Source organism: Pteropus medius, unplaced genomic scaffold (assembly GCF_902729225.1).
Source record: "Pteropus medius unplaced genomic scaffold, Ma_sr-lr_union100, whole genome shotgun sequence".
Taxonomy (NCBI): domain Eukaryota; kingdom Metazoa; phylum Chordata; class Mammalia; order Chiroptera; family Pteropodidae; genus Pteropus; species Pteropus medius.
In genome coordinates, this window is record NW_024342467.1 from 11,250,460 (window position 1) to 11,275,457 (window position 24,998).

Consider the following 24,998-nt stretch of genomic DNA (forward strand, 5'->3'; position numbering starts at 1 on the left):
AAGCAATTTGGGAATCTAGATTGAATCTTGCATGGACAAACAAAAGCTTCAAAAGACATTCCTGGGACAAGTGAGGGAAATTTAAATACATACTGGATACCAGATGATATTATGGAATCATTGTTTATTTTCTTAAGGTGTGATGAACATTTTCTTAAGGAGCTGGTGGAGATCAACATTTAATCTAGTTCCTTCACTTCATAGTTGTCCTAAAGGCCAAAAATAAGCTACTTATTCTTAAATCGTCTCCAAAGAGTACAAAATTTGCAGAATATGAATTGTGAAATTTCTCCTCAAATATGAGTTGGCCATAGGTCAGTGCTGCTCAACCACAGTTTACTTTGCCCTTTGAGAGACATTGGCAACATTAGGAGATATGTTTGGTTGTTACTACCAGGGTGGGTGATACTGGCATCTAGTGGGTAGAGGCCAGGAGTGCTGCTAAACATCTTACAAGCTACAGCATAGCACCCCACAATAAGCAGCCCACATTATCTGGCTCAAAATGTTAGAAAACCCTGTTGTGGAGTAGTCGAAGAAATCCTGGATGTGGTTGTAAAGACAGAAGACTTGGATTTGAATCCAGCCCTGCCACTTAAAGCTGAGTAACCCTGGGCGAGTTATTTGCCCTTTCTTGGGCTTCAGTCTTCTTGTCTGTAAAATGGCTATGTGGTCCCTCCCTCACTTCACAGAGCTGCTGCAGACCTCTCTGAAAGAATAAATGGATGTGAAAGCCCTTTGTGTATGGCAGAGTGGTATAGACCTTATGTGAGGCCTAAGGACAGAGCACTGGGAAGACACTTTATTATTTTTATGATAATTAGGAGGCTAGGACATTAGAACCTCATGCAGAAAAGTATTATCAAGTTGCAGCTGAATCACTTGGAGGTTTGTTAAAACACAGACTCCTGAGCCCCACCCCCAGAGTTTCTAATTCAGTGTTCTAGGGTAGGGCCCTATAATTTAGATTTCTCACCAGTTCCAGGCAATGTTGATAAGGTTGCTTTGCTCCCCGGACCTAACTCAGAAATGTGGTCTTAAGACCCACACTTTCCTTTTCATATCAACAGGGGGTAGCAGAGAGCAGCAAATACACCGTCAATCACCAAGGCAGCAGGTTTGAAGGCTGTGGAAACCCTCATCGAACCTTCCATTTCAATATAATGAATAGCAGGAGAGTGAACTGAAATCATGAATTATTTAGATTTACATTCTTCATGTGACCTTGGCAACAAGTCATTTAACTGCTACCCAACGGCTATCTGTAAAATGGGGGAAATAACCTAAACGATGGCAGATGACAATTAATATTTGCTGAGAATTAGAACTTCCCAAGAAAATTGAAAAGTGTAGGTAATAAATTATTCTGGGAATTTATTATCCCTAGGATTTTTTATAAACATCTGCATTTTAAACACTTCTGACTCATTCATAAACATTGGCTGCCCTTCCTGAGTTTTCAATTGTTTAACGGTTTAGAGGCAGTACTGTCCACGTCTTCATTATATCCAGAGTGTATATATAGTGACTCCAAACCTAAGTGGCAGGCTAAGGACAGATGAGAAGATAGTCATGCAGGGGGTGAAGGTGATCACCTTCTGATGGGGCTCCTGGTTGGAGAAAAACCTTTTAAGATTTTTCTAAAGAAAGATTCCAACCCCACTGGAATAAAAACGCAGAGGTCAGTTCCTAGGACTCACCTCTTGTAGACTGATTTTGATCTTTCGGCTATCATTTACTGAGCATCAGTATGTCCCAGGGGCTGGTCTGGAGGGTACATGGCTGCGAAAAAGAGACAAGGACTCTGCTCTCCTGGAGCTTGGGTTCAGATGTTCACTGCATTGAGAGTGCTAACCTCCGGCCTGGGGTCTCCCATCGTGGCCAACACCACTGGCCTCAGCCTAATCTGCAGAAGCAGTTTCTCTTCTGTTTATAAGTGCACTGACATTTCTTTTGTCCTTGAAATTCTGGAATAAATTTTGCTTTGGAGAGCTTCCATAGGCCTTTTAGAATTTGGATGCCTTCATGATATTTTAGTATTTAACCAATTTTCATTCTCTGTGTAATGTCCCCACAGATATCATTATGTCACTTGACTAGTCAAAATTTCTCTCAAATTTACAATGCAATTGTCACTGTTAATTGCATTGTACAGGTTTTAATGATACAAATTAAATATCAAGGTTTGAGCTTAATGAGTGTTAATTTTAAGGTGTTTATTAGAAAAAAAATCCTTTAGGATATTTAAAAAATGCTAACTGCTGATGAGAATGTGGCAGAAGGATTTTGTGGCTGTGGTTATAGCTTAAAATTTTTGTTTTTGGAATAGAGTAGAGGAAGGTAGGTAGAATATAAGATGTAGCCTGAAGCCAGGCATGTTCCCTCTGTATGTCAAAATCTCCTTATCTACACAATGGAGGAAAGGAGGGGGAAAGGGAAGCTAAACTGGATGAACTCTGAAGTCTCTGGGTTCTAATGCTTTTCAGCACAAAATTGGGAGGACGATGTCACTCAATTTCCTTACAGTGATGTCAGGAGGGTCGTGTTCTAAATCAGGAGTTGGCACTACATACAGTGTGTGGGCCAAATCTGGCTGCCTGCCTGTTGTTGTATGGCCCACAAGAAACACTTGGTTTTTATATATATGTTTAATGTTCAGAAAAAAATCAAAAGAATATTATTTTGTGCCACATAAAAATCATATTTCAAATTTCAGTGCCGATAAATAAAGTTTTACTGGAACATAGCCATACTCATTTATATATTATCAGCAACTGCTTTGCATACAACAGAATTGAGTATTTGGGACAGAGACCACATATATGGTCTGTACAGACTAAAACATTCGCCGTTTAGTCTTTTATAGAAAAAGTCTGCTGGTCTGTGTTTTAAAGCGTTGTTGAACTCCATTATGAACTGAATTGAGAAAACGAGAATCTTTCAGAGATTTTCAATAACATGAAATGTTATTTTCTTAATTGAGTACCTTGAGCTCTTAGCCTCAAACTCGTGTCACATTATTCAGTAATGATAACAAATGTTGTATTATTGGACATAGTAAGCTAAGTATACATTGTCTATGAACTGCTATGGAAAAATGTCACAAACAGCTTTGGAGAAAAAAATATCTAATAATCCTCTCAGGAGAAATTACAAATAAAAGAATCACAACATGAAGAACCAAATGATGAAGGATTTCAAAAATTCTCAAAAGGACCAGCCATAAAGAAAAAGACCGATGAATCAGATTATGTTCCAATTTTAAAATTGGGATGACTTGGCCCTTCTACTCCTAGGTATTTACCCAAAAGAAATTAAGATACGTTCATACAATGACTTGTACCTAAATGTTCATAATAATGTTACCTGTAAGAGCCACAGACTAGAAACAGCCTAAACTTCCATCAACTGTGGAATGGATAAACAAATGGCATATGTCCACACAATGAAATACGACTTGACAATAAAAAAGAACAAACTATTGATAGATGGAACAACATGGATAAGTCTCAAAAGCATTATGCTAAATGAAAGAAGCCAGACATGATGCGTATGTTTATATGATACCCTGAAAAAGGCAAAACTATAGTGACTGAGAACAGATCCATGCTTGCCTGGGACTAGAGGTTGGGGGAGGGGATCAACTGGGGGCACAAAGGAACTTTTGGGAGCAAAGGAAACATTTTATACTATAATAGTAGTGGTTACGCAGCTGTAGGCATCTGTCAAATATCATCAAATTGTAGAGTTAAAATTGGTTGTGTTTATTTTATATAAACATACCTCAATAACGTTGATTAAAAATGAAAAGGCACAGACTGCAAGAATACGATTTCAATACATGTAACTAATAAAAGATTAGTGCCCAGATTATTTTTTTAAAAACTGTTAGGGATACAAATCATCACACAATGAGACATCATTTCACACCCACCAGACTGGCAAAAATGAAAAAGAAAACCTGATAAAATCAAGTGTTGGTGAAAGGGAGAACACTGGAACATGTGTACTTTGCTGTCGGGAGCTTAAACCGAAACAACGGTTTTGGGAAACAATCGGCATTATCTGGTGAAGTTGAAGGTGCACATACCCATGTTCCAGCAGTGTCACTTCTAGATGTAGAATGCCCCAAGAAACCCTTGCACATGTGGTCCTGGGGACACGGACAAGCATATTCAGAACAGCATGGGGAACAACCCAAATGTCCCTGAACAGTAGAACGGATAACTCAGTTGGGATATACAATGGAATGTTAATCATTAGTGAAAATGAATAAATCTATGGCTATAAACACCAAGAGGAAAGACTCACCAACGTAATTTTGACAGAAAAAAAACAAATTGCCAAGAATACAATGTGATACCATTTATGTGAAGTTTTCAAAATCATGGAAAAAACCAAACAATATGGGAATGTATACAAACATATGTAATAAGCCTGTAGAGGAGAAGGCCAAAGAATTACTATATGAAATTCGGCACAGTGGTTGCCTCTGGGGAGGAAGAACTATGTTGTGGGAGCAGTGATCGGGGATTTCAATAGCATTGGCCATGTTTTATCACTCAAACTGACTCATAGGTTTGTTTTGTTATTATTTTTAATATTTTATCCACATGCTATATGTAGTCTCTAGTAGTGGTCAAATATTACTTATTTTTAAGTGGAATAAAATAACTTCTAAAAAGAATTTTAAAATAAAGACAACTCACTAGAAATAAAATTGGTAAAGGTTCATGGACAGACAATCCACAAAAGAAATCCAAATGCCAATCCACATATGGAGAGATGCTCAGCCACACTAGTAACTGGGGAAATGTAAATGAAAAGAGCACGGCTATGTCAACAGCAAGCCATTGGGACGGCGTGATAATATTTAGGTAAAATTTAAAACATTTAAAACAATCCTTTAAACTGTTTATGCATTCAAAGGAAGTTAAAGAAAAGAAACATGCATGAGTATGATACACCTCAAATTCAAGGAAATGGTTATCACTAACGATGGAGAGAGGCCTGGGCTTAGGGAGAGTGGTGAAGGGACTTGAGCTGAATCTGTAACAGTTTAGTTCTAAAGGGGAAAAGATCTGAAATGGAGCAAAATGAAGATTTGCTAAATCTGGGTAGTTCATTAGTTTTTCTCTCCACTATTCTATATGTTAGAAAATTTTTATAATATTTCAAAAGAATGAGTTAACAGTCTTTTTTATTCCTCATGTGTGGTCCAAACAACCTAATAGGGATGAAATTTAAGCGATTCTGTTCAAAATTGCCTAGAGCTTTGAAACGCCAACCCCTGACCTCTTTGCCTTTTCCTACAAAATCCACCCTGTAACTTAAGAATGTTATTTCTGGTTGAATTCACAAGTGACTGTGGATGGTTAACCCCCAAAATGTACTTCACCTCATCTATAAAATGAGAGAACTTGACTCCTGTCACCCTAGACCCCCCTGATGAGAGGTAGCCGTGGAAACATTCCATGGTCACTGACTCCTCTCAGGGCCATGGCAGAAAGCTCAGCTTTGAAAACAGAAGACTGCTTCAGCGGATGAGCTGCGTTTCAAAGTTTCCAGCTGTTGCCTTCCTTCATTTTAAGATGGTGTGAAAATGGCTACTCACCAATTGGTCCTGAGCCCCAGAGTTATCAAACATCTGCTGAGGGGATACCTGGCTTGACAGCCAGTGATGTTTTGATTGCAGCCCAGCCTGAGTCTCCCCTAAGCAATCCCAGAAGGTTATTGAAGAGAGCAGTGGAAATGTGCTCATCTACCCCATTTATCGCTGAGGAGACCCTTTAAAATATTCCTAAATGACGAACCCGTTTATACGACCCTTTAAATAATAAGCACCTTTAAGTTTTTTAAAAAAAAACAAAAATCTCTGTCCTTTCCTCTCCAACATTCTTCCATCAGGCTGTTGTCACTTCAGACCTGGATTATAGTAATGGCCTCCAAATGGTTTCTCTCTGTGTGTCTCTCTTTCTCTCTTCATATTCATACTGTTTATTGTTTCCAAGACCATCTTTGAAAAGATAACTTTGGAATTTTCAAACTGGTATTAAGAAGCCTTCCCCTATCACTTACAGAGAAAATCCAAACTCTTTGGTGTGGCCTCTAAGGCTGTCTATAGTGGCAAGTTTGGAAGCTTGTCATCTGTAAATAATCGAGTACCTTTTGTTCATATGAGGATTCGAGATTAACCTTAAAATCACTACCTTGCATCGTGATGTGCTCTGGATAGGAGAATGGTAGGTTGGTGTTACAATTAATAACTGGGGCCCTGCGTTTGGGTTCACAACTCATATATGAACTGTGTTAGTCAAGATTGAAAAAGTGATAGTCATTCTGCAGTCTGGCACCAAACTTCCTTTCCATGTTCCTTTCCACTGTCATGGCTCCATTACTTCCTGCCAGGACCCTTCCTGCTGGCCATTTGGTTTATTCACTCCACCTAGAATCAAACTTGTCCCTTGCCTGCCTTCAGCCTTGGGGATCGCATTGTTCTCCCTATAGTTATCCTCTCCCTTCCAGCATAAAATGCTTTCTCCCGTTTTCCATACATTCTCAAAGAAATGTTTATTGAGTTCTCTGTTCATATTGGGCTCTCTGTTGAACTTTTATAACACAATTTGAACAGTTTGTTTGGAATCAAGGTGGGTGCCAGTTACTCTAGCTACATAACAAAAATCCCAACTTAGAGGTGCAAAATAACTACTTTATTGTGTTCACAGATCCTGTAGGTAGGGATTTGGATAGGGCACAGCCAGAATGGCCTGTTTCTCCTCCACGGTGTCTGGGGCCTTGGCTGGGAAGACTCACAGGGCTGGGGCTGGAATCATCCAGAGGCTTCTTCACTCACATGTCTGGGGCCTCCCTCAGCTGAGAAAACTTGAAGTCTGGGCTCAGCTGGGACAGTAGACCAGAGCACATACATGTGGCCATGCCATGTGTCCTAGACTTACCACGACATAGTATTTGTGCTCTGTGAGGGAGTATGCCAAGAGGGGCCATTCAAAAGAGCCAGGAAGAAGTGGCATAATCTAGCTTCAGGTGTCACATACTGTCACTTCAACCATGTTCTACTGGTTGAAACGCAAGTCCCTCCAGATTTAAAGGGAAGGGACATAGACACCAGCTCTCAACAGAAAAGTGTTGAAAAATTTAGAGTCATGTTTTAAAATGGCCACAAGGCAACATGCTATTGTGATATATACTATTATTTAAATATTTCTTGTTATTTCCCTTTTTCACATGTTTGTGTCTTTTTCTTCCTCTACATGGTGAGCCCTGTGAAACTAAAACCTTAGACTCTGTGCTGCTGCTGGAGTGCCTCATCAGTCCCTTTTTGGTAGAGAAACCCTTCGAAGCCATGTAACTCAATTCAATAACCATTAAATGGTTACTTCAAGGCAACTTGCTAGTTACCTACTGTTTAAAATCCCACAAACTCCAGGTCTTTAGGATTTTCTCACATGATTAACTGCTACATGTAGATTAATTGTTCTAGTTAAAACTCCTAACACCCAAATCCGTGGTAGTTTCTGCATGAGCAGTGTCTGTAATCATGTAGGTAGGGGACCTCAGAAAAACATGGCTCAGGAACCGGATATCTAAACTCTGTCACTGCCAGGGGGACCATTCTTGATGTGGTCACCTAGTGGAGGGAAGCAGACCCAGTGTGAAGACAAAAGCAAGGCAAAGCAAAGGTTCAAGTCATTTATGTCGTCTAGCAAGGGGAAAGCCTTCATGTGGGTTCTTCAGGAAGATGAAAGCATGTTTTGTCGAGTGTTTGCACCGCTGTCACTGCCTATGTAGCCTAGAATCTGAACATTTCAGCGAGAAGGAAAAGTAGAGGCAAGGAAATGCCCTTGAAATAGAACACTGGCTTAGAATTCTTCTCAACTGGGGTCCTTTTAATTTAGAATTACCTTTAATTTATTGACTTATAATCAGTGCAGGCCATTCTGATTTAACCAACATCTCATCACAGCTGTTGCTACTTAACATTTTTTCGATGTGCCCCCTTGAAAGAACTGTTTGGATCTTAATTTGATAATAACCATGTTATTTCAGAGCCCTAAAGAGAACACACGGCAGCAAAAAGAAGGAAGCAAAGATCCCTTGAGTGGCTTGAGTCAGGAAGATTTCTGCAGAAGAAACCTCCTTAGGAAATCAAAGGAATCACATTTTATAGAAAACAAAGGGCAAAGCAAACCCCTCCCCCTCATTTTTTTCTTTTAAACAACTGCTGCATCCTGACATTTTTATGAACAAAGGGATGAGAGATTTCTGAAAGACCATCTGAGAGAGTAGGGGGTGATGTCTTAATGTTTAAGTTACAGAATCTGAGTTTGTCATGTGAAAAAGTGGAAGAAGGGCACTCAAAAAATGGAATAGCATGTGCAAAGCTTGGCATTGAAAGGTTATGGTGTGTCTGGAAAACAGCAAAAAGCAGAGGCTAAAGTAATTCTAGATGGCAGCATGGCAGCATGGCAGCATGGAGGGTGGAAAGAGTAGAGACGGATTGAAAACCAGAAAGCCAGCTAGGAGGCTTTCTCAGCAATTAGACAAAAGCTTATGAGGGTGTGGACTAAGGAAGGAAGAGTGGGAATGAAGACAGAAGTTGGATTCAAAAAATGTTTTAGAGGTAGCACAAGCAGGATTTGACAATGGATTAGTTGTTACAGGGAGATCCTGGAGTGAATACAGTCCACAGTTCAGGAGATTTAGGGGATGATGATCCACTAAATGAGATGTTAAAAACAGGTGGTAAAGTAAATTTGAGATGTTCAGAGAAAAGGGTGGGAACGTGGAACTAATGGCAAAAGCTGGGAGAAACACCAAATCCATGCCTATGGGGAAATGGAGGTAGATGATGAGTTTTAATTTTATTCATAATAGTTTATTCTTATACTCAAAACGATTGTAAATATTTGGGGATGGTACACATAGGTGCTTGTATTAGTTTCCTTAGTTTTTAATTTCTCCAAAATTAGTACTTAGAGTTATTTCTTATAAAGAAATTAAATAATGCATCAAGCATTTGGAGCATCTACTATGTGTTTAGCACTGTTCCAGGCATTTTTCCCCTTCTAGGGGCCTCTTCCTTTCAGAAGTCACCAGACCAGGAGCTCAGAACATGCTTTTGGTTCCAGCATGGCCACAGGCAAGTGACTTTTCCCTCTGGGATCTCTCAGCTCTCAAATCCTGTGGTTTAGTGTTGTAACTGCACCTCAGCATTCCTTTCTCTCACAGAAGTGAGTCCCACAGTGCAGTCCATTGGCATAAACAAGTCCATATGGAGAATGTACATGAAGGGTTGACCTACTAAAAAAAGCATTTTCCAAACGGTCCTTTCCACCTCTGCCTCCCACCCTCCCACCCCACCCGCCCCTGTATAATAGATTTTCCTATTGGGATTTCAAGAGAATCCTGATAATTTTTTTGGTAATGGGAGATGGTTAAAAAATGCTATATCCTAATTCCAATCTAATCAGCAGCAGCAATTTCCGTTCATTCAGTACCAGCGCTGTGGAAATAAATGTTAAAAACAAACAAAAAATCTGCCTTCCTCAAGTTTACATTCCAGTGAACATAGGCAGATCAAAAAACAAGAAAAAAGGACGACGTTTTGCGTCACTACGACATAGGGCAAAGAAAGGTGAGGCACTACTACTGGTCCTCGGACTTCTCAAAACCTAATCCCGAGTTAGTTTATCCCCGCCACATCGGTCCCGGGCGGGCTTCAGACTCCGCCCACGGCCCCGCCTTCCGGGCCTGGTCCCGCCCACGCTTCTGACGTCAATTTTCCAGGCCGCGCCGCATTGACCTGGCCAATCGAAAGCCGCAAAAGCTGCTCGGGCTCCATTAAGCCCCGCCCCGTGAGTCGAGGCGCGGCGACGGCGATGGGTCTCGGCGGCTGTGTGGCGCGGCGTCTCGGGACGCTTCTCTGGCGTAGGGCCCTGTCCCCGCGAGCGGGGTCTGCGGCAAGCGATGGGTCTCGGCTTCCGCTGCTGGCCGCGGGGCAGCTTCCGGCGGGGCCAGCGGTCAGCGGGGCCTGCTTGACCCTCAGCCGTGCGCGCGGCCTGCATGGTGGGCCGGGTCTGGAGGAGCGGGCGGAGTGGGCAGCTGGCGAGGGGCTCCCGGAATTAGGCACAGCAGGTACGGACATGGAGGAGGGTGGCGGCGGCCCCCTCCGTGCAGCCGGGCGCCGGGTCCCAGCTGAAGAAGCTCTGAGTCCCCCTGTTTATGCATGTCTCTTGGAGTCACAAAACTCCTTCAGATCCAGAGCTCCAAGGGCACTTCACAGGTTGTTGGCGCCAACTTTGCCGTTTCGCAGTCAAGGAACTGAGATGATTTGACGTCTCCAAAACCGCAGGCGTCTGAACGACCACACCGTCCTTATCCCCTTTCAAACTCTTCTTAGGGTCCTGAGAAGTGGATTTGTTGATAGTGTCAGGCGTGAGGATTCTGAGGAAGAGCCAGAGGCTTGGGGCGAAGGGGTGTGTAAGACGCGCTAACAGGAAATGGGGCTAATTTAAGGTCCTCTAATCATTGTAAGGTTTTAGACACTTGAGAAATGACAAATAGATCACATTTGCGGAAAGATAGTGTATGAGAGGGAGAAGTGTTGCGAACAAGCCATTAGGTCCCCGGGAGTCCCTTGTAGAACTTAAGAGAGCAATAAATTTATATACTGTGATACTCTAGGGTAAAAAACAGCGTATCTAACTCTGCAGGAAAAGAATAGATTTTCAAAGATAATAGTTATTATGTAGCCCAAATGGTTTTTTAAGAAAAACGAGTGTTCGAAATGAGAATTGCTATTGAAATTTTAATTCTCATTGGTCGATTTGGGGCCACATACTTTCTGCTAGGCCTAAGTTTCTTTATCAGGTGAAGGTTGTGAACCAGATGCTGAGAGCCCTTCCAACTCACAATTCTAGTTTTGTGATTCTTTATGCCCGCAGTTCAATTTAATATGCCCCAGGATATCACCACCTCCCCAACTTATGCTGCTGTTTTTCTTTGTATAGCAGTTCTGTGTTTGAGGTGTATTGCTCATTTCCTCAAGTGCCAGTGAACAGAAAGTTATTTATTGCTGATGCATGGTTCTACTTGTATTGGTACTAGCAAAGGATGTACGCTGACTGTGTAGCCTGAGCACCCTTTCTATAAAAGCTGAGCAGTACTATATGAAAACCACTGCCCAGGTTCAGCTTCCAGAAGGCCTGGGCCCTGCCTTCTTTCAAAACATTTTAGATCTAAATACCCTCATGGAGCAGTTCCACTGTCAATCACCTGTATCTTTGGGTGCATACAGTGTCTGTCTCCTACTTGGCCACCGACATAAGCAAATCTTTGTGTATTTCAGATCATGCTAGTCCCAAGTTTGACATCAATACTCTGGTTTCACTTCTGAGGCAGGAAAATGCCAGAGACATTTGCGTGATCAAGGTTCCTCCAGAAATGAAATATACAGATTACTTTCTGATTGTTAGTGGAACATCTACCCGACACTTACATGCCATGGCCTACTACATTGTGAAAATGGTAAGATGCTTTCTTTTCTCTTTGGAACCATTAGCTAAATGGAGTAGCGTTAGTGCATCAGGCTGAGGAGCAGTACTTGAAAAGTGAACCCATCATATGAGATTATTATAAGAAACCCAAATTTTCAGAATTTGCATGAGTGTTTTATATTTTTAGTGAAAGTTAGTGAAAGTTATGGAGACAAATGTCTAGCCCTAGTAAGTCAGGCCTCTTGTGACCACAAGGAAAAAATATATTAAAAAATAACCTGAGGCAGACTAGAAGACAGTAAATGTAACCCAGAGGGATTTCTAGAGCAGTGCTGTCCATTGTGGTAGCCATTGCTATGTGTGGCTATTTAATTATAAGTTAAAATTGAAAATTCAGTCTTCAGTTGTACTAGCCAAATTTCAGGTGCTCAGTGGCCACATGTGGCTTAATGGCTACCATATTGGAGAGCACACTATAAAACAGTGGTCCCCAACCCCCGGGCCGCAGATGGGTACTTGTCCCGTGGTCTGTTAGGAATCTGGTCACACAGCAGGAGGTGAGGGGTATGCAAGCGAGTGAAGCTTCATCTATATTTGCAGCTGCTCTCCAGCACTAGCATCACCACCTTAGCTCCACCTCAGATCATCAAGCATTAGATTTTCATAGGAGCATTAGTCCCTGGTGCCAGAAAGGTTGAGGACTGCACTTATAAAACATTTCATAATTGCAAAAAGTTCCATGGGATAGTGATGGCTTAGAATTTGATTCAAATGTTTGAGCATGTCCAGTGTTCTCAAGTACTGTTCTGGGTATTGGGAAGATAAAAATGAAAAAGATTTAGTCCTCACCCTCTAGATTCACAGATCTAGTTGTAAAAAGGGAAAGCATTCATATTCCTGGACTGAATATGAATCAAAATGAGGAAGAAAATGTACTTGGCAGCCTTTAGCTGATTCTGATACCACTCTACAGGGAACATACCTCTTTCACTTTGTTGAAAATTGGTAATAGAGGGGATAATTAAGACCAAAAGAATAGCTAGAATTGCCTAGAGAAGGGAGGTAAAAATAAGGGGGCTGAAAACAGCCCTGGGGCAACATGGCAAAGCAAAGGAAGATTAAAAAAAAAACAGAAGAGCAGGAAGAAGAGTTATAAGACAAGGTGCCCAGGGTCTCTGTCAGGCATAATAGTGGGATAGAGTAAGATGAAGATTTACAAGTGACCTCTTACTCATAAAAAGGGCACGAGGTTTTTCAGAGAAGTTTCTATGGAAGAGGAAGAGCAGAGGAATAGAAATTACTTTACCAAAATTTTGAGGAGGGAGAAAAAAGCAAGGTCAGGAAAGTTTTGTCATTTGTGATAAAAATATTTATAATCTAAAGCTTAACATTTTAACAATTTTTAAGTGTACAATTAAGTGGCATTAGGTACATTCACATTGTACAACCACCATCTTTTTCCAGAATTTTTTTATCTTGCAAAATGAAAACTGTGTATGTATTAGACAGTAACTTCTCATTGTCCCTTCCCCCCAGACCCAGGCAGCCACCATTCTGCTTTCCGTCTGTAAATTTATCTACTCTAAGTACTTCATATGAGTGAAATCATATCCTATTTGTCCTTTTGTGACTGGCTTATGTCACTTAGCATAATGTTTTCAAGGTCTATCCATGTTGTAGCATGTGTCAGAGTATTTTATTGTATGTTAATACCATATTTTATCTCCTTCAGTTAATGGACATTTGGGTTGTTTCCACCTTTTGGCTATTATGAATAATGCTGCTATAAATGTGAGTGTAGAAATACATGTTCATGTCCCTGCTTTTTTTTAAAATTTATTTTTTAATTATAGTTGACATACAATATTATATTAGTTTCAGGTATACAGCATAGTGATTAGACGCTTATATACCTTAAGGAGTGATCACCATGATAAGCGTGGTACCCATCTGACAGCATACATAGTCATTACAATATTACTGACTATTCTCTATGACTAATTTTATAACTGGCAGTTCATACTTCTTCATCCTCTTCACCTTTATTTGCCCATCTCCCTACCTCCCTTACATCTGGCAACCATTAGTTCTCCGTATCTATTAGTTTGTTTTGTTCGTTTATTTTGTTTTTTAGATTCTACATATAAGTGAAATCATACAGTATTGATCTTTCTCTGTCTGAATTATTTCACTTAGCATAATGCCTTCTAGGTCCATACATGTTGCAAATGGCAAGATTTCATTCTTTTTTATAGCCGAGTAACATTCCATTGTATATTTGTACCACATTCTCTTTAGTCTTCTATTGATACACACCTAGATTGCTTCCATACCCTAGCTATTGTAAATAATGCTGCAGTGAACATAGGGGTACATTTATCTTTTTGAATTAGTGTTTTCAATTTCTTTGAATACTCAAAAGCGGGATTTCTAGGTTATATGGTAGTTCTGTTTTTAATTTTTAAGGAACCTCCATACAGTTTTCCATAGTGGCTGCACCAGTTTATAATCTCACCAACAGTACGTGAAGATTCCTTTTCTCCACATCCTCACCAACACTTGCTCTTTTTGATAATAGCCATTCTGACAGATTTGAGGTGACACTTCATTGTGGTTTCGATTTGTATTTCTCTGATGATTAATGATGGTGAGCATCTTTTCATGTGTCTATTGGCCATCATATGTCCTCCTTGGAGAAATACCTATTTAGGTCCTCTCCCCATTTTTTAAAGATTGTTTTTTTGATGTTGAGTTGTATGAATTCTTTATACATTTTGGGTACTAACCTCTTGTTGGATATATCATTTGCAAATACCTTCTCCCATTCAGTAGGTTGTCTTTTCATTTTGTTGATGGTTTCCTTCGTGGCGCAAAAGCTTTTTTGATTGATGTCACATTTGTATATTTTTGCTTTTGTTGTCTTTGCCCGAGGAGACATTTCCAAAAAAAATATTGCTAAGGATAGTGTCAAAGAATTTATTGCCTATGATTTCTTTGAGGAGTTTTATGATTTGAGGTCTTAAATTTGTCTTTAATCCATTTTGAGTTTATTTTTGTATGTGGTGTAACAAAGTGGTCTAGTTTTCCCAGTACTATTTATTGAAGAGCCTCTGTTTACCCCATTATATATGCTTGTCTCCTTTGTTGTAGATTAATTGACCATGTAAGCATGGGTTTATTTCTGGGCTCTCTGTTCTGTTCCATTGATCTATATGTCTGTGTTTGTGCAACTACCATACTGTTTTGTACTTCTGAAATTGGGGAGCATGATACCTCCAACTTTGTTCTTTCTCAAGATTGCGTTGGCTGTCTGTGGTCTTTGTGGTTCTATATACATTTTAGGATTATTTGTTCTAGGTCTGTGAAAAATGCCATTGGTATTTTGATAGAGCTTCCTTTCACCTTTTCACCATTGAGTATGATGATAGCTGTGGCTTTGTCATATATGGCCTTCATTATGTGGAGATTTGCTTCCACTATACCCACTTTACGGATAGTTTTTATCATATGGATGTTGAATTTTGTCAAATGCTTTTTCTGCATCTATTGATATGATCATATTCTTCATTTTATGTGGTGTGTCACGTTAATTGATTTACAGATACGGAATCAACCTTGCATCCCTAGAATGAATCCCTCTTGATCATGGTGTATCTCTGTGTATTGCTGAATTTGGTTTGCTAATATTTTCCTGAGGATTTTTGCACCTATGTTTATCAGGGATATTGGCCTTGGATTTTCTTTTTTTGTGATGTCTTTGTCAGGTTTTGTTATTGGTAATGCTGGCCTTGTAGAATTAGTTTGGGTGCTTTCCCTTTCTTTTTTTAGAATAGTTTGAGGATAGGTATTACCATGAGTATAATAGCTGTGGGCTGATTATCCTAAGGTTTCTATCCCTCATTTTGTTAATGTGGTTTATTGCATCGATTTCATATGGGACCATCATTACATTCCAGGAATAATTCCCACTCACTTGGGGACTCTACCTGTCCATCTACCTACCTATCATCCATCTATCTATCTGTCATCTATTTAATATGCTGTTGAATTGGTTTGCTAGTATTTTGTTGAGGATTTTTGCAGCAGTATCATCAAGGATATTGGTCTGTAGTTTTTTGTTTTGTTTCATTTTGTTCCACTCAACAGCTCATACTTGTTTTTTAGTCTCCATGCGTTAGCTTTGAGTTCTAGTTACTGCTAGGCATTACAGTCAATGACCTCTCTATGTAGGTTTTGGGGAACAGTTTGGCCTTCCATACTTGGAATAGAATTAGTGAGAGCTGAGAGAGTGAGAAGTGTGGTGTTTCAAGGTAAGGGGACAAAAGGAAGCACAAAAGGAAGATACCCATGGCCGAGGTGACAAGATAGAGTTGGTCTGGTCCAGCTCTGCTTTTGTTTGTATCCTTGGTCTCTCATCAACTAGAGTCCTAGTCTAACAGTAAATCCCTGCACATCTACTACCCGTCTCAGGGACTGACCCCTGGCTTACTGACATTCAGCAGTGTCCCATCATGTGTGTGAGTGGAGAAATCAGTGCTCCCAGAGTCACATTCTGTGGAATACCTCGTCCTTGACCCAGGAGCATCTCCTACACCACTCGTAGAGGACTTCTGGCTAAGGTTGTGGCTCTGGTTACTGTATTATAAATGGTGTTGATTGACAACCTGACATGCCTCCTCCTTTGTGTTTCATTATAACTCATTCTATTTTTTCCCTTCCTCATTATTTTCAAAATGGAATTTCCCTTCTCTTGTGGTATGGTGGATGGGAGATGGACTCAGATGTATGGAACTCAGATGTACAGTCGATTTATACTCTTCGGTTCATTGCATTCTAGCATCAGTCTATTCAAGGCCATCTTTTTTATTCCTATAAATTCGACGATTTCTTTTTATATTAGTTTTAGATACATGGTGCAATGGCTAGACATTTATGTAATTTATGATCCCCCCAATTACTCTGGCAGCCATCTGGCACTACATACAGCCATTACAATAATACTGACTGTGTACCCACCCTATGCTGTACTCTGTATCCCTGTGACTGTTTTGTAACTACTAACTTGTATTTCTTCATCCCTTCACCTTTTTCACCCAGCCCAACCCTCCTCCCCTCTGGCAATCACCAGTTTGTACTCTGTATCTGAATCTGTTTTCGTTTAGTTTCTTTTATTCCTTAGATTCTGCATCTAAGTGAAATCATATGGCATTTATCTTTCACTTGGCATAATACCCTCTGGGTCCATCTATGTCATTGCAAATGGTTAAGATTTCATCTTTTATGGCTGAGTAACATTCTATTGTATATATGTACATAACTTCTTTATCCAGCCATCTATTGGAGGGTACTTAGGTTGCTTCCATATGTTGGCTGCTGTGAACATAGGGGTGCATAGATCTTTACAAACTATTGTTTTGGTTTTCTTTGAATAAATACCCAGAAGTGCAATTGCTGGGTCAAAAGGTAGTTCTATTTTTAACATTCTGAAGAACCTCCAAACTGTTTTTCATTGTGGCTGTACCAATTTGCAATCCTACCAACAGTGTGTGAAGGTTCCCTTTTCTCTACATCCTCACCAACACTTGTTTTTTGATTTATTGATGATAGCCAATCTGACAGATGTGAGGTGATATTTCATTGTGGTTTTAATTTGCATTTCTCTGATGATAAGTGACCTTGAGCACCTTTTCATGTCTGTCAGCCATCTGTATTTCTTCTTTGTGAAATACCTGTTCAGGTCTTCTGCCCATTTATTAATTGGATTGTTTGGTTTTTTTAGTGTTGAGTTGTATGAGTTCTTTATAAATTTTGGTTATTAACTCTTTGTCAGATGTATCATAGGCAAATTCTTCACCCATTCAGTAGGTTGTCTTTTCATTTTGTTGGTTTCCTTTGCTGTGCAAAAACTTTTTTGATGTAGTCCCGTTTATTTTTTCTTTTATTTCCTTTGTCCGAAGAGATGTATCAGGAAAAAAAATTACCAATAGCAATATCAGAGAGTTTACTATGTTTTTTTCTACAAGTTTTATGGTTTGTAGTTTTTTATAGTGTCTTTGTCTAGCTAGTCTCATAGAATGAGTTAGAAAGTGTTCCCTCCTCTTCAATTTTTTTGAGAAGAATTTGAGAAGAATTTGTGTTTTTGTTTAAGTATTTGGTAGACTTCACCAGTGAAGCCATCTGGTCTAGGGCTTTTCTTTGCTGGGAGGCGTTTTTCCTGTTTTCCTTTAAAAAAAAAAAAAATTGAGATATAATTGTGTCGAGGGGTTTTTGATTGCTGATTCAATCCTATTGCTGTTACTGAATGGTTCCATTCAGACTTTCTATTTTTCTGTGATTCAGCTTGGTAGTTTGTATGTTTCTAGGAATTTGTCCATTTCATTATCTATAATAATCCTTTATCTAAAACTGATAGTAATGTCGCCTTGCTTGTTCGATTTGTTGAGTCATCAGTTTTTTTCTTAACCTAAAGATCTGTCAGTTTTATTGATGTTTTTGAAGAACCAAATCTTGCTTTCCTTGATTTTTGCCTTGTTTTTCTCTGTGCATTGTTTCCTTCTTTTTACTAGCTTTAATTTGTTCATTGTCTAATTCTTTAAGGTGTATATTTAAGTTTGTGATTTGAGAACTTTTTTCACGTGAGCATTTATAGCTATAAATTTCCCTCTTAGCACTGTCTTCATTGCATCCCTTAAGTTTTGGGATGTTGTATTTTAATTTCTCTCAATATTTTCTAATTTTTCCTTGTGATTTGTTCTTTAACCCATTGGTTTTTTAAAAGTGTGTTAATTTCCATATATGTGGATTTTCTTGTTTTCCTTCTGATTCCTACTTTCCATTGATCAGAAAATATATTTTATGTGATTTATTTTTTTTAATTTATTGACTTGTTTTGTAGCCTAACATATGATCTATCCTGGAGAATGCTCCATGTGCTCTTAAGAAAAATTTTTTTTTTCTGTTGGATGGAATGTTCTGTTAATGTCTGTTGTGTCCAGTTGCTCTGTAATATTGCTCAGGATTTCTATTTATTGATTGATGTTCTGTCTGGTTGTTCTATTATTGAAAATGGGGTATTGAGTCTCCTATATCAGCAGTCCCCAACCTTTTTGGTACCAGGGATGGGTGCTCCTATGAGAATCTAATGCCTGATGATCTGAGGTGGAGCTGAGGCAGTGATGCCAGCACTGGGGAGCGGCTGCAAATACAGATGAAGCTTTGCTCACTTGTCTGCTGCTCACTTCCTGCAGTATGGCCCGGTTCCTAACAGGCCATGTATGGCTACCAGTCCATGGCCCAAAGATTGGGGACCCCTGTCTTGTATTATTGTGTTGCCATTTGTTTCTTCCTTTATTTCTGTCAGTGTTTCATGTTTAGGAGCTCTGATTTTTTTGTGCGTATTTCTATATTCTGGCATCTTGGTTAATGGAACCTTTTCGCATTGTTGTTCTTCATCTCATAATAGTTTTCAACTTAAAGTGTCTTTTTTCCTCTGATATTAGTGTATCTATGTTTTAGACTATTCATGGTCTCTGTTGGAAATAGAAACAAGGATGATAAAGTCCCATTAACATTGTCGTAAAGGTAGTTGAGGTGGAATCAATTGAATTGAGAAGACCCGGCTTTAAAACAGGAAGGCAGCATCTGCCTCCCCTGAGAGTGAAGGAAAGCTGGGATAGACAGAAGAGATAAAGGTAGGTGAGGACCAGACTCTGAATGAGCTTAGCCTTCTGCATCAAATACACCATGGTGAATGAGTAGGGTGGCCTTATCAGAAGGGTTTGGGCAGGAGGATTCAGGAGAGAGATATAAAAGGTGGGTAGGATTTAGGGGGGAAATAATTTCCCTAAGTTATTAATTATGGGGCAAAGTATGAGGAATGAACAAGCTAGCTATCAAATCGAGACCAAGAATAATACCCCCAGACCCTCAGTATGAGCAGATTTCCCCCATGCCTTTTCACTTTAAATATATGCCCTGCCTTTTTTCAGTACAAATTCCTGAAATGTAAAAGTGAGCCTCATGTTAAGATTGAAGGGAAGGACACTGATGACTGGCTCTGCGTGGACTTTGGTAAGTTATTTTGGCACTTTTTACAGATAAATATTTGGTATATCACTAATCTTAAGCTATATTCAGCTGCAAAGGGATTGAGATCAAATTGCTGGGTGTTTTTCCATGTAAAATTTTTGAAATTTGTTTCTTTATAACCCAGATGGTCTTACAGGTAAAATGCTCGCCTAACCTGGTATGCATATAATTAGTCACACAGGTCAGAAAAATGATAGAGAACAGGATGGATAACATGGTAGAGATCTCTTGGTGGTGGTAGAAAGCTTGGGATCCACGTAACCTTGGCCTTAACTCAGCTGAGGTAAAGGTGAAGAACACTCCAGGCACAGGACTAGAATTTTGAAAAGACCTAACAAATGTGGGTATTAATATAGAGTTTCAAAGTATTTCCCCACAAGGTACTTTTTACAAAGAGAGAAACAGTAACTGTCAAGAATGATCAGGGGTCTGAGATTTTATCTTACTTTTAAGCTAACAAGTTAGCCAAAACTCAAGATTATTCCAGGGTTAGAGATGAAGGACAGTTTATTACAGCAATAGCAGTAGTGAGCAAACCCTGTTTCTATAGGGCAACACAAAGTTTGCACGCACATTTCTGAGAGGAACCCTAAGATTAGGATATCCACATCTTTTATAATGGACAGGAAGCAGGCCTGCATTTACTCTGGCAGAAGACACTTTTTCTAGCAAGGTTATAAGGGTTTCTCAACTTTGTCACTACTAACATTTTGGACCAGGTAATTTTGGTGGGAGTGGGCAGGATGTAGAGCAACATCCCTTCTCTGTACAAACCAATTATGAAAATCAAAAATGTCCTTGATTGAAAACCACTGCTATAAGCAAACCTGCCTTCTGTTCAAGACAGTATCTTTCTGAGACTATTCACCATATAAACATCCTTAAAAAGATAATCCAGAACAAAAGGTAGCGCTTTGCTTGCAGGATGTACAGAAATGTGACATATTTGGATAATTGTCTCCCAAGAGAAACCTTTTAGACCTCACCTTTAGTCACTTGAATAAAGTTAAGGTGAAATTAATGCTTGAGTAATGTTACATATTGACTTCATGTACCTCCTGTACCTCTCTGTATGATGCACAGAGAAAAAAGCACAGCGGCACTTCCTCCATGGTATTTTGCTGGATGGGGTCCAGTTTGCATTTTTAACAAATTTCCAAATGCTCATCTGTGGTCCACACTTTAAGAACCACTGCTCAAGAGTGTCTGTAGTTATACTGTGAACTGTGAGAGGGTTGAGATCACAAGAATAAAAGCAAAAGCACTGCTTCATTTTAACTCTTATCTGTCCTTGATAGGCAGCATGGTGATTCATTTGATGCTTCCAGAAACCAGAGAAACTTACGAATTAGAGAAATTATGGACCCTACGTTCTTATGATGACCAGTTAGCTCAGATAGCACCTGAGACATTACCTGAAGACTTCGTTCTTGGAATGGAAGATGACACTTCATCCCTGACTTCAGTGGAGTTCCAATGTGAATAAAAAGATATTGTTTTAGACATATTAAATTGGGATTGAATCACTTCTTAAAAATATAGCTCTTAAACTCCACCTAATTGGGTAAGTTGTTATCAAAACAAGTCTTGGCACTCATGCTAACTGACATCTGGATGTGGAGATTTTAGGTAATGATCATCAACTAAAGTTTTAATGTCTTTATTCCTGACATCCCAGCAGGATTTCCTGGAGTTATCACTGGTCCCCTGTGCTTCACCTGAGCTCTCTGCTCAGATTTTAATTTTGCTTAAGTATAAATCTCATTCTGTAGAATGGACTAGCCAAAAACTTACTTTTAAATTAAAAACTTAACCACCCCACTGGTCCTCTTACTTAAAGCCTGTAGTTCTTAGTTCATATGCAACAGTATTACCAAGGTTCACATTAAGTACCACGGAATGGAGAAAATAATTTACCAGTACATATTGGTGCTTAACTTGAGACTGATATAATATTACTCAAAAATCTAAGTTTTTAATTTGATCAAATTCAGAACGTTCACATTTATTTAACAAACCAAAAATAAAAGATATTACACATCAAGCTGCACCTAATGATGAAAAACTTTATTCTGCATCAAGGTATCTGGAAAATGAAGCTTCATTTGGGGCACATTGCAGATGAAGAATGATCCATATGCGGTGAGTACAAATTCAGTTACAGAATAATTTCCTAGCTATTACCAGATACTCTATTACCAATGCTTAATTGAAAGTAAAACATGATTTGCCACACTAAAAGGCTAGAAGTGAAGTATGACAGAATTTAAACCAGCAGATATAAATGCAGCACCTATCTGTATTAAAAAAAACAAAACATCAAATATTCAAATATTGGAAAAATCGAATACTGAGGAAGAGCTCTGGCCTTAAGCACATCTCACCTGAAAACCAACCAGAAAGCCAGTCCATGATTTTTTTTTTTTTTTTTTTTTTAGAATTCACTGTATGAAAAAAAAATTATGAATGCTAGATGAAATCAATGACAAAAAGGGCACTTTTTGGCTAAAACTACAAAATAAACTGATTTTCTGAAAACATTTAGGAAAACATTTCAAGTCATTTTCAAAATGTCTGATATGCATATCATCAGAAAAACTTACCTAGTCTGTAGAAATTCATCTTGAAATACAAATGAGGCAAAATGATTTTTAAGGGGTTATATGTCCTTCAGATCAGTGTAATATGACTGTGATCATTTTATGAACAAAAGCAACACAATTCTGAGAGTGTGGCCTTGGAGACCACCCACACCCACATAATTGTACATACTGCGCTTTGCCATCAAGTTACGAAATAGGCAAATAAATTCAGTATCAAAGGTCGAATATTTTATCACAGTCATTCGAATTACATTCCAAAAATTTTCTTAACAATAACTGGTTGCAGAGAATACAGAAATCCTGCTGCATTTTATGTAATATTTTAGGTAGCCTTTTATTTTTCTCGATTTATCATCATCTAAAAATCTTCAAAACAGCTTAGTGAGGCTCATGACAGTGCCTGGCACATGCAGATGTAGCCTTTTATTGCCTTTAAACACTGTCACACCATCTGACTGCCCCATTTGTCTTCACAAAGCAATTCTTTTGGGGTCTGCTGAAAGCGTAGACCAACTGGTCTGAGGTGTACTGGCAAACTAAGCAACCTGTCAGACAAGCTGAGGCTTGCTTTTTGCCAATCAGTTTAAAGTCCACAGGGGCTGCATCTCTTCATCGATGCACTTTCTTTAGGTAGTGATAGTCAGAAGCACAAAGCATTTATGTATTCAATCACGTAGCCAAACAAAAAACTGAAGTCTCCTGAAGCCATTTAAACTAGCCATTCCAAAACCTCCTGCAACCACTTTGCTCTGTTAGTACCATCAAAAACTTTTCCCTACCATAAACAAAAAAATAAATGGTATTGCTGCTCTCCAAATATAGGCACTGCTCCATGTCATTGAACATTTATTGGATTTTCCAACTAATAACTGTCAAAAGCCTCAAAAAACCTGAAATTAGTTTTCCAGCTTTACTGTCACCAGCCGGAAGTAAAATTTTTTTCTGTCATTTGCCTGTTAGCTAATTAAGTTTTATTTTTTAAAAAACAGTTGGACTTATCTTTATAAAGTATATAAATTTTTCAAAACAAAACACAAAATTTTGCTTTCATTGCATTACTGAATACCTGAGGTAGTTGAGTAAAAATGCACGTTTAATACCCCTGCCAACACCATTCAGCACTTCCCTTAGGTTATTCATGTTAGTGTTAGATAAAAATAAAACTGAGAACAGTTTTTCTATGCTAATAGCTTAACATTTAAGTTCCTGTAATAATTCTATTCTGATCCAATTTTAACAGTTGGACCTAGGAGCAATCTACTTTTATTTATTCGATGAATTTAGTGAATGCATCATTAAGCCAATTTCTGGCATCATGGGGGAATATTAAGAAAAATTAGAATGTTTGTTACACTGAGAATACAACAAAAGGGAAGTGCAGAGCTCTTCTCTTTCCCTCCCTCCCCCCTTATTTTTTTTTTTTTTCTTTTTAAAGCTGGGTGTCATACATTTCAGAGAGCATAAAGTATACATTCTCACAGAGACAGGAGTTCGAAAGTTGCCTGGTCCTCAGAAACAACTGGCTAGGTAAAAACTTGTGCACGTGACTCTGGATAGGGGTTCAGCGCCGTCTGTTGGTTAAGCAGTCTGTCTTTGGTTTGGCATCTGCCTCTGTGGTGGCTGCTTCCTGAGCCTTCACTTCCGTCTTGACTGAGGTGGTCCACTTTGCAGAGCTTTCTGCTGTTGGTGCTGCTTTACCTGAGTCAGAATTTCCTGAATTTTTCTCTGAGCAACCTACAAAAGGAGAGAGCTTTAAAATTCCTACCTGATCAACAGTCACCAAAAGGTGCTTCACTTTTCCATTTCAACAACTTCAAATAGAAACCTATTTGAAGATTAAAGATACATACTAATTAGTTCAGTTTGCTAGTAGTCCCTGAAATCACCTGCTAAAAGGGGGAATTAAAAGTGTTTAGCATCAAACCACCTTAAATATTTGTATGGGTTGGGGGTGCACAGAGGATACTTCCATTAGAGAAAGAAGCAAAAGAGCTTCCTTATCACAGTAGAGCCCACTTGCCTGGCAAGCATAGAAGTGACCAGTTATTTTGACCACCACTTGATCATTCTCATCAGGCGTCTGGTCACGAGGGACAACAACTTCTGCACTTGACAAATTCTGGAGCTCATTCACCTGAAAAAGATAAATACAAATCATGTTAAGGTTTTTTTGTTTGTTTGTTTGTTTGTTTTTTAATTACCATTTCCTGAGCACTTACTATGTGCCAAACACTAGCTTTGGCTTTATAAATTTCATCCAATCTAATGATCCTATCAGATTATTAATATTGTCCTCATTGCAAGATGATGAAAACTAAGGCTTAGCCAAAGAAAGTGACTTGCTCAAAGTTACCTAAGTGAATGGCAGAACCAGATTCAACCCCTAAAAGTCTGATTCCAAAATGTACACCCTCAATCACTTCAGAATTGTAAATAGCTTTGAAAATGACCTAGAAGTTACATGTGTTAAAGAGAAACTTGAAACCATCTGCTTTTTTCAGTTATTGAGGTACACGTTATAAAAATAGATGAAAATTTTAAAAATTTTCTTTGCATGTCATTGTGCAATAAAAAAAAAAGCTGAGGTTATATCAATGGAAAAATGCTAAATGCCCCTTATATAAATGAGACAGTCCTCTCACGCAAAGTGGTCTGAAAGAGAGGCATTACTTTCACTAGTAGCAAACACCAACACTCAGGAGGAACAAAAGACAATCTTCTCCAAACCTTGGCCCAGATGGTCCTGCTTTTTATAAATTAGCCAAAATTCAGGGACTTGGAACTCCTAAGT

General features: G+C 39.0%; 2 protein-coding genes across 6 annotated transcripts in view; one reads left to right on the forward strand and one right to left on the reverse strand.

Annotated features, from left to right (window-relative positions):
• The first annotated feature begins 9,899 nt into the window (after positions 1-9,899).
• Positions 9,900-22,144, forward strand: MALSU1 (mitochondrial assembly of ribosomal large subunit 1). 2 transcript variants are annotated; one of them, XM_039862544.1, is made up of 5 exons: positions 9,900-10,155; positions 11,369-11,547; positions 19,505-19,586; positions 20,903-21,082; positions 21,687-22,144. In XM_039862544.1, the coding sequence occupies exons 1-5, from the start codon at positions 9,900-9,902 to the stop codon at positions 21,734-21,736; spliced, it is 747 nt and encodes a 248-aa protein (XP_039718478.1). In that variant the 3' UTR covers positions 21,737-22,144. The 2 variants fall into 2 exon arrangements, with proteins under 2 accessions (XP_039718478.1, XP_039718479.1); XM_039862545.1 differs by lacking the exon at positions 21,687-22,144 and having other exon boundaries at positions 20,903-21,116.
• IGF2BP3 (insulin like growth factor 2 mRNA binding protein 3) overlaps positions 21,651-24,998 on the reverse strand; it is a 112,352-nt gene continuing 109,004 nt past the window's right edge. For 3 of the 4 annotated variants that reach the window (XM_039862539.1, XM_039862540.1, XM_039862543.1), the window contains 2 exons: positions 24,228-24,341; positions 21,651-23,941 (listed from right to left, as the gene is read on the reverse strand). In XM_039862539.1, coding sequence (XP_039718473.1) covers positions 23,843-23,941; positions 24,228-24,341 — 213 coding nt within the window. In that variant the 3' untranslated portion in view covers positions 21,651-23,842. Of the gene's footprint in view, positions 23,942-24,227; positions 24,342-24,998 lie in introns of those variants that run through there. The other variant, XM_039862541.1, reaches the window with a different exon arrangement.

What these genes read in the sequence shown, in the direction of transcription:
- MALSU1 (XM_039862544.1), top strand. Translation starts at nt 9,900, where the DNA reads ATGGGTCTCGGCGGCTGTGTGGCGCGGCGTCTCGGGACGCTTCTCTGG. An exon ending in CCTACTACATTGTGAAAATG is followed by an intron (nt 11,548 to 19,504) that starts GTAAGATGCTTT and finishes GCCTTTTTTCAG; the next exon opens with TACAAATTCCTGAAATGTAA. An exon ending in CTGGCTCTGCGTGGACTTTG is followed by an intron (nt 19,587 to 20,902) that starts GTAAGTTATTTT and finishes TGTCCTTGATAG; the next exon opens with GCAGCATGGTGATTCATTTG.